This window comes from Tupaia chinensis, unplaced genomic scaffold (genome assembly GCF_000334495.1).
Source record: "Tupaia chinensis unplaced genomic scaffold, TupChi_1.0 Scaffold000102_1, whole genome shotgun sequence".
NCBI lineage: Eukaryota > Metazoa > Chordata > Mammalia > Scandentia > Tupaiidae > Tupaia > Tupaia belangeri.
Genome location: NW_006159566.1, coordinates 1,567,364 through 1,577,209, shown reverse-complemented (window position 1 = coordinate 1,577,209; position 9,846 = coordinate 1,567,364). Strand labels below are relative to the sequence as shown.

At 42.0% G+C, this 9,846-nt stretch overlaps 1 protein-coding gene across 1 annotated transcript in view; it reads left to right on the top strand.

Annotated features, from left to right (window-relative positions):
* Window positions 1–3,614, top strand: part of KDR (kinase insert domain receptor) — a 58,218-nt gene extending 54,604 nt beyond the window's left edge. The window contains exons 30-31 of the mRNA XM_006143686.3: window positions 1–51; window positions 2,437–3,614. The exon at window positions 1–51 is cut by the window's left edge and continues 3 nt beyond it. Coding sequence (XP_006143748.1) covers window positions 1–51; window positions 2,437–2,659 — 274 coding nt within the window. The 3' untranslated portion in view covers window positions 2,660–3,614. The remainder of the gene's footprint in view (window positions 52–2,436) is intronic.
* Window positions 3,615–9,846: the final 6,232 nt, after the last annotated feature.

Here is a 9,846-nt window from a genome sequence, read left to right as displayed (position 1 = left end):
GGAAGAGCTGAAAACTTTGGAAGACAGAACCAAATTAGCTCCATCTTTTAGGTAAGACTCAGACAAGTAAAACAAGACATATTTCAGTAGACATTATTGGAAGGAACTTAGAACTGTCAATGCAAATGCAAAATTTTCCTTTTTAGTGTATTGGTTGGGGAAGTTAGCATCAACCTAACTACTAAAGAACCCAAACAAAGTAAATGATGAAATTAAATGGTGAGACTAAAAAATAATCGGAAATAAATTTGAGGATTTGGTCAGTTTTTATGAGAATTTATGAATGCTAGGGAACTTCTGAGCTTATGTAATTTTTTGCAGTCAGCAGTTTGTTATGATACTGGCTAAATAACCAAGAGGTCATTAAAACTACTCATAGGATTTAATTTTTGTGGACTTAATAGAATTTTCAACTCTGTATATAAGTGTATCTGTACTTAAGATGGGTGATAAATAAACAAACAAATAATTATTTGTTTAAAAATACTTAAATAATGGGACCAGCAGTTAGCGTAATGGCTATGTCGCTAGACTCCCATGTAGTCAACCGCAGTTCGCGTCCCGGACCTGGGGGCTTAAAACTCATGCTGGGCACGTGTGCGTGCGTGCCCAAGATCCCGAGAGGAGAATGGAGGAGAAGGGATTGTGGCGTGACCATCCCCCCTCGGGAGAGATTTCTCGCTTTCTGTCTCTCTATCTCTCTCTGTCTGTCTGGCGAGCGCATGCGTCCTATAGAAAAAACCTCTCCAAAAAAAAAAAAAAAAAAGAAACTTAAATGATGATATCTGAATGTTAAGTATTTAATTGTGGGAAAAGCATTAAATGTAGCTTTGAATACAAATCCCCCACATATGTTTTAGGAGGGATTGGTGGTTACTTTGAATAGGTAAACCTGCTTTTAAAATAACAAATATGTGAAACGCTATTTGGTTGTCAGAAAAGTCACGACACGTTTTTGCATAGAAGAACATAGTCATGAATTTTCTGATGACTGCAGTATGTTTACAAAAGTAGTCATTTACTGGATGGTTCACGCTAAGGTAAGAATAGAGATGATTAGGCCTGCAGGTGACTTGGAGGTTAAGGCACTGGATCCCATATGGCCAACTCTGCGTTTGAGTTGTAGACCTCGTGCTTTGAAAACTCATGCCAGGTGCATGTGCCCCAAATCCCAAAAGGAGACTAGAGGAGAATTTTGGTGTGGCCTTTCTTCCTCCCGGGGGGTGGGGGTGGGGAGGGCAGTGTGTGTGTGATTTGTTACCTTCCCTCTCTCCCTCTCTCTGTCTATCTCTGGTGAGTGCATGGACCCTATAGCAATGACAAAGGACAGCTATGATTTTGAGCTACTTATAATCTGTTATATAAAATCTCATGGGTTATTGAGTGATGCACAGGCAGCTCCTGCCTCTGTAAACAGCAAGCAACAACAATAAAAAACACCAAATATACCATCATGCAATTGCATTGTTTCCTTCAAGGCCCGGGATAAGAAACTCTGAGAGCCTGTCTTACGTTTCATTCACCGATGCAAAAAATATTTATTCAATGACTTCTATAGGCCAGGCACTATGCCATTGCCCGAGACGCTTAAGCTAGTTTTACTGAGGTTGAATTATTATTCAAAATAACTAAATTACCTAGGAACACAGAGTTAATGAAATCCATTTTGCAGTTTTTAACAAGCGCCATTAGGGTAAAACCGCTATTGAAGGGAAAAACACAACTCGAACTGGCTTGAGAGAGTAAAAATCCTGTAGTTTTAGATCAACACAGCCCATATTTCTAAGCTTTGATGCTTTCTGTCTGTCAGGGTTCCACACCACTGGAAACATTCTCTAGTTGCTGCTGAGTGAACGGATCCCTGAGTCCTTCCAAGGAATGTGGTTTTGATGAGGATAAAACAGTGTTTGACATATCTGGCTTGATTGCACACACGCTTCAGGTTATTAAACTTCAAGTTGCTCAAGAACTTTATGAACACCATACACACGCCTTGTCATCCCCTAATGGACCAAGTGGGGAAAGTACCCGCCAACTCTCAGAACATCCTAATTTCCTTGAATATCATGAAAGCTCCTTTTGGCTCCTATCTTTGTATACAAACTTGTCGATCTACAAAGCCATAAAAATGTTCCATGGGTTGGAGCCTCCGCATAACTCAGGGGTACTGCCTTTCATCTCATCCAGGCCTTGAAAGACTTGGACCCGAATGGGTGGACTTATCTGTAACTACTAATTCATGCTAGTACCCGCAGATAGACGTTGTCTGAGTAAACCTGATATGCTGATTAGCAACTGGGTGAGAGGTGGCTGGTGTCTCCAGGGAGATTACAGCCGACGTGGAGTTGAGAACGGGGTGAGGGTAAGAAGCAAAATAAATAAATAAATAAAAGGTCTTCTCTCTGCCAACTCATTTGGTTGCCATTTCTTCCACAGTGGAATGCTGCCCAGCAAGAGCAGGGAGTCTGTGGCATCTGAAGGCTCCAACCAGACGAGTGGCTACCAGTCCGGGTATCACTCCGACGACACGGACACACCCGTGTGCTCCAGCAAGGAGGCAGAACTCTTAAAGCTGGTGGACATGGGAGTTCAAGTTGGCAGCGCTGTCCAGATTCTCCAGCCTGACTCTGGGACTATGCTGAGCTCTCCTCCTATTTAAAAGGAGGGACCCGTGTCCTCTACGCCTGGAAATCACATGAGAGGTGCTGCTTGGATTTTCAAGTGTTGTTCTTTCCACCACCAGAAAGTAGCCACATTTGATTTTCATTTGAAAAAAAAGAAAACAACAAAAAACAAAAAAAAGGACCTCAGACTGCAGGGGGCTAGTCCTCTAGGCATTTCCTGAGAAGATGCTCCCGACCTAAGAATGTGTTTGTGTCTTCTCCCAGTGTTGACCTTATTCTTGGTTTCATTCATTTCTGATGCCCCCTACTGTGGGTTAGAACAAGGAATGACTGCTCCATGCTCAAAGAAGAAGCAGTCCCTGGGGAGGTGCAAGATTTGTAGAGCTGAGTCCATCCAAGAGGCTTTATTTAGGCTCTGAGTCCGGAGCCAAGTCTCAAGTGTGGGACGTGGATTGATAGAGAGGAAGATGCTGGCTTGCCCTCCAAGAGTCCCGGAGTCCGCACATGCATTGTGTTGGCTCTGGTGGAGGTGGGCATGTGGTCTGTGAGGAAATGGAAAGGCTTCACAGTTTAGAAGGTTGCGTGCTCTTCGCGGTCAGGCTAGAGGAGAGTGCCTTGTGCTGTTTCCGACTCCTAATGAGAGTTCCTTCCGGAGTCTTACGTGTCTCCTGGCCTGGCCCCAGGAAGGAAATGATGCAGCCCTGGCTCCCTGTTTCCCAGGCTGATCCTTTATTCAGAACACCACAAAGAAGGGACATTCAGCCCGAGGCTCCCTGTGGTGTTGAAGAGATCTGACTCTGCAAACCAGCTCTGGTTTCTTCTGGATGAATACCCACGTATCTGTCTGATGTGATGCGTCTGAGACCAAATGCAGTAGGTTCCATGTCAAGACGTGGTGTCAAAGCTTCCGGACGGGTTTTACCCTTGGTGTTCCTCCCCTTGACCCCAATCTACTCTCACCCCCAGTCCATCCATATTTTAGTTATTTGGCCTCCACACTTCAGTAAACCTAATTTGGTTCGTTCACTCCGAATGATGATTAGCCAGATTTCAAAATTACTTTATAGCCAAAGTTATAACACCATCTATTGTACTATTTAGACTTTTAACATATAAAGCTATTTCTACTGGGTTTTGCCCTTGTTCTTTCCAATTTTGAAAAAGAAAATGTATTTTTCCTTTGGTACCATAGTGTGAGATGCTGGGAACAATGACCATAAACATGCTATGGGACATCTATTTATAGTCTGTCTGTGTAGAAACAAATGTAATATATTAAAACCGTCTATTATATATAAGGACCTTTGTACTAGTCACATTTTGTATCACTATAGTGTAGCATAACAGAGGCCAATCGATGTCATTTTATTTAAAAAGCGTTGAAAAATTTGAAGGAATCCCTTGACAAGGTGGGATTTCCCTGCCTGTCATTTCTCTCCTTTCTGAAATGAATGAGGAGGATCAGACATAATTTCCATGTGGTCTTTTTCAATTTTATTTGTTCCATTTTTTTCTTCTTATAAAGAATATCTTTATAAAATGTTTATATACTTTAGAAACTAATAAATGTATTTGTAGTAAAAACAATACCATGGTATCATATCATAACAATTTTGAGGCTAAAGTACTTTTAGTCTGAGGTGTAATTGCTTCATCCTCCTCTTCTTCTCTTCTTTTTTTAAAGTTCATTTCTTCTATCAGTGAGAGAGACAGAGACAGAGAGACAGAAAGAGAGATGGAGCAGACCCAGCAGGGTTTTCACGTCGCGATCCACTCCTGGCCTTCGCTGGTCCCAGACCATGGGTATATGTGTGAGCTTGCCTTTCTGGGGGAGGGCTGCAGGTGGGAACTCAGGCCCTTCTCATGTGATCCAGCCTTGCAATGTCACTGTGCCACCGCCTGGCCTTCCCATCTTCATCTTCATCGCACAGATCATTTACACACACACATACACTCGCGTTATATTCCGAGCACTTTTGAGATTATAAAGACATGGACTTCGAGAGATGTGATTCCATGGTCATCCAGTGAACTCCGCCTCTGTTAGAACAACCAGCCATGACAGTGAGAGACCTTGAGCCAGGAAGCCAGACTCAGGGCAGTGCAGGGAAGCACGGATCACATTTATAGACTTCGATAATATTTTACTCTATACTTCAGAACATCGGATCTGTTACTGCCATCTTGTACGATGACATTTGCCTGAATTTAGTGGGTGTAACTGTTTAAGTCATTGGGACCAGTTAGCGATTCTGCTTTGTGTGGTATGTTTTTTTAAAGAATTATTTATTTATTATAATTATTATTGTTTAATTTGCTACAGAGCACTAGGGAGGATCAGAGAAAGAGAGAGAAAGAGACAGAGAGAGAGAGAGGGAAAGTGAGAAAGTAAGCTGCCAGGTCCAGGACTTGAACCATGGACAGCCATGTGGGGGTTCAGTGCCTCAATCACCATGCCACCTGCTGGCCCCTGTATGGTATTTCTTACACAAGATTTTGAAATGCTTATCTAGTAGACTGTGTCTCTCTCTTTTTAAAAAAAAAAAAAAATTGTAGAGGTTTTTGCCTTAGGGTGCATATACTCGCTGGAAGGAGACAGAGACAGAGAAAGAAAGTGAGAAATCACCCCCCACCACCACCAGAGGGGATGGCCACATTGCAATGCTGTCTCCTCCATTCTCCTCCTGGGATCTTGAGCATACACGCACATGTGCCTGGTGTGAGTTTCAAGCTACTGGGTCTGGGATTTGAACCTCAGTTGGCCTTGTGGAAGTCCAGCAATGTACTACTGCACCATCTGCTGATGCCAGAGGCCTCTTTATTATTTTTTTAAAATGATATCTAGTTTTTTATTTTTTAAATTTCATTGAGAAAATTTAAAATAGCCCCCAATTCAAAATTTTCTTCTTTCTTGCATATAAATTGATTTGGGATTTATTTTCATATATGGAGTGAGATAGGACTCTTTTTTTTTTTTCTAGCTGATTTTTAATCGTGGCAGCACCATCTACCAGATAGACCTTTTTCCTGTAGTTGGGGAAGTAGCTATGATATCACTTTTCAGGCCTTATCATCGCTGAGACATTCTGCACAACTTAATGACAGAGAAGAGGATGGACATCGGTGTGTGTGGGTCTTGAGGGGACAGCACTTTCAGAAGGTGTGATGGGCCAGAATTAGTGGATTTGGGTCTTCTGACACAATCTATGGGGCAGGCTGGCTCAGAAGAGAGTTCTCCCTGTTACCGTTATGATTGTCTCTTCCAGTGAGCGAATGGAAGGAAGAGTCTCGGTTATTCTGGGCGGAGAAGGCCTCTAAGCACAGATTTGCTTGACTTTAGGAAAAAGAAGAGTTTGTTTCCCAGAAGTGTCTCCTAGCATTGTGTCCCACGTCAGGAATTTGGATTCAGCTGAAACTTCACACTTCATTAAATGCTTTCAGCACCTTGGGTAGAATGATTGGGGTGGATGGCTTTCTCTTTCCCCTCTTTCTGTCTTCTAAGCCCCTTGTTCTTAGCTTCTCATTTTCTCCTGTTTTTAACGATGATTTTGTGGCTTTTTAAAAAGCGTCCTGCACGGTCTTATTTTAAAGCTGTAATGGGAGGTATTTGACGTGTTTCCGGCAAGGCCACACTCTCTGCTTTCACTCCTTCCTTCCCTTTCCATTCCTTTCCCTCCTCTCACACTCCTCAGTCCCCTCACCTTCCCTCTTCCAGGTTACCATTTTCTCCTCTGCATCCCCACTCCTAGCAGCTTTTCTCTTCTAAGGGCTATCACGGCAGAGGTGGGAATTGTAGGGAGGCTTAAGCCCCTCACCCCTGGACTAGATTTTCCCATCAATGCACATTCTTTTGTCTTCTTTAATAAAAGGAAAGGCAAAAAGTAGAAACCATGAGCTCACATCTTTGTAGTTGCTCACTTAATCCTATTTCCTGTCACTCCCACTGCCCCCCACGCCCAGCCGTGTATTTCTGCCTCTGACTCAGCTCATATTTATCACCAAGATTATAAAAAGTAAGCACATTCAGCAAGTTAAAGTCTTTGGGAAAAAAATAGCTTTTCATACACATCTGTGGAGAAAGACGGTATATCCCTTTTCCTCAGGGGCAGTGGGCATGACTGCATATCCTTAGGTGTGCAGTGAGCATAGTTCAAAGGGGATTCTCACCTGTTTTTTATAAAATTGCATTTTCTTAATGAATCTCTTCCATGTTAAGGGTTTAGATATATGTAGAAACCTATATAGGTTTCGTGAAAGCAATTTTGAAATCCAGTTTTTGGATAAGGCTGCAAAAGATTCCTAGATGATAAAAATGTTAAATGGTAAAATGAAGTCGTTTCCTCTGTTTTCAATTGAAGAGAGAAGTGGTGGGATCTGGGAGGAGCCACCCAGAGAGAAATTAAGCAGTCACGTTGGTGTAAAGTTCTTGAGCTATAGAACACACCAGCCCCAGGAGAGTCTAGCTCAGAGATAAAAGCTCTGCATCAGGAAAAACTATTCTCCTGGAGACAACCTGCCGATGGGACAGAGGTCATGGGAAACCGGGACTGCGGACAGTGAGAAGACATCGACTTGAACTTCAGGTTTTATTTCCTTGATGGCACGACGTGTGGTGTGTAGCTTCTCGAGTCCTCTAAAACAACATAAAGCCAGTCGTTTTACTCCTTTGTTTTTGCTTAAGAATAAAAGAATGAAGAGAAAAAAATATATGATTTAATTTTTTATTTTAGTGTCACCTGTTGTCTATGCCAAGCACTTCAGAACATGCAATCAGTGTACTTACCCCAAATCGGTGACAACCAACCCTCATGCCTTAATCGTTTGACCTTCTCCAGTTTTAGATATATTATGGTCGAAAAAGGGCAAAGGTAAGAAAACTGGCTTTTGCTTTAGTTGTGTTCAACGTTTTGCTCTGTCTGTTCTCTTCTTCAGGGTGATATTTCAGGCACACACATTCAGGGAAGTGAGTTCTGTTTTTCAGTTAAAGACGCTTTCACAGCGTCTAACTTGGGGTCCACAAGGCATGTGTCTTGGCCCTCTGAGCTAGGGCTACCAGGAGAGACTTCACGCATGGGGAATCTCTGTAAGCTGAAATGACCTATCCTAAGTGAGGAGATTGAAAATGTTCCATTCGTTGTCACAGAACGTAGCTGGCAACCTTATATTCCAGTCACTGGGCAGAGAGTCTGGCCCAGATACTGCCAACAGCAGTATCTCCATCCTTCCAGGGGGACCAGAAATCTGGCAGATAGCATCCTCCTGCTTGTATTGGGAAAAGCAAGGCATTCCTCAAGCATCGAGTGCCAAAGATTCCACCTCCAGCCAGCTTTAAGTGAGTAATATTTTATTAATTAATTAACTTATTTATATTTAATTAAGCTCCAGATGAGTAATATTTTATTTATTTATATTGAACTGAACTCTAAATGAGTAATATTTTATGTATTTATTTATTTATATTTAACCGCTTCTATATAATGTTTGCAACGTGCCAGATGTTCTTTGAGAAAGTTTTTGAGTGTTAGCTGAGGCACTGGGCTCCCACATGGCTGACCGTGTGACTCGAATCCCAGACCTGGTGACTTGCTTTCTCACTTTTCCTTTCTCTCTCTCTCTCTCTCTGATCAAATTAAAAAATAACAATAACAGGGACCAGCAGTTGGCATAATGCCTATGTCACTGGACTCCCATGTAATTGACCATGGTTTGAGTCCTGGACCTGGTGGCTTAAACTCACACCGGGGATGTGTGCATGCGTGCCCAAGATCTTGAGAAGAGCATGGAGGAGAAGGGATTGTGGCGTGTCCATCTCCCCTAGGGGGTGATTTCTCGCGTTCTGTCTCTTGTCTTCCTGGTGAGCGCACATGCCCTATAGCAAAAATCCTCTCAAAATAAATAAATAAATAAATAAATAAATAGTAAGTAATTCTTTAAAAAAAGAAGTAATAAGGCCTCTAAAGCAAGATGTCAACATCACACTGGAGACCAGGGGAGTAAGCCAGAGAAGGATACACCAAAGGACCCTCATTCACGGTGTCCACACATGTTTTTGAAGGATTTACAATGTGCTGAACATCCTGGCTGGCCATGGTCAAAGTTATTTTTTTTTTAGCTTCATGGGTTAGGGGTGTTCCACAAAACTGCAGAGAGGAGGGATTCCATTCTTATTCCAGAACCTTCTATATAGTTAATGTCTCATCCTAATGACTTCTCATAGTTCTCATTATTGACTCAGTCATTTTTTCATTTAGTCTTTCTCAAAGATCTGAGTTCAAGAACTGTTTTGGGTATTGTAATCCATAGATTAACCCTGGAGGCACCTAACGACTTTAGAGTCAGTCAACTCCTAGCAAAAACCAGATAAGAAACTTCTTGTAGTAAACTGAGGAGATTAGGCTTATTTTTGTCTGGGTTGCATCATGTTGCATCTCACTTGTAAAGGCACTTGAGAGTCTCATCGTACTCCAGAAGATTGCCATGTCAAAAATAAAATGGCAACACAGAATGAATATTTGGTATTAACATGAGTAATACTATGCTGCCCTTTAAACTACTATTTTGCATGTTAAACTTTTCCCATGGCTGAAAATTCAGAGAATGGAAAGAATGTATCATATCATTGTCTTTAGTTTTACTGGAAATTCTTTTCGTAAATTTTGCCAGAGGGCACATGTGCTTGCACGCGCACGCAAGAGAGAGAGAGAGAGAGAATGCACTCTCTCAGTGGGGCATGGTCATACTGCAATCTCTTCTCCATCCTATTGTGATTTGGTGTGTTTTTCAAGATGCTTGAGCTGGGATTTGAACCCTGTGATCAGCCATGTGGAATCTGACTCTTAACTAGTAGGCTACAGGGCTGGTCCACAGGAATTCTTCAAGTAGGGATTCTTTCATATACAATGATTTCCCTTTGGGCATTTCCAAGTACTATCAGATTGCATGCGAATTTCACATAATACATACATCTGTTTCAGGAAGTGAAGTGTGTTTCTGTATAAATCACCTTGAGAATCTATGAGTAACCTATACTTGAAGTCAATAGAAATGAATTTTCCTTCAGTCTAGTCACTGTATGGATAGATCATAATATATTACTCTGCCTTCTTCTTCCTTCCCCTGTCTAAAATGGTTGGCAAATTACTTTGAGGATCTGTCATGAAGGTAGAAGAGAAGGCCCTCATTCTTTTCCTATCACTTCATTCATCAGAGCATTTCAGAGTTC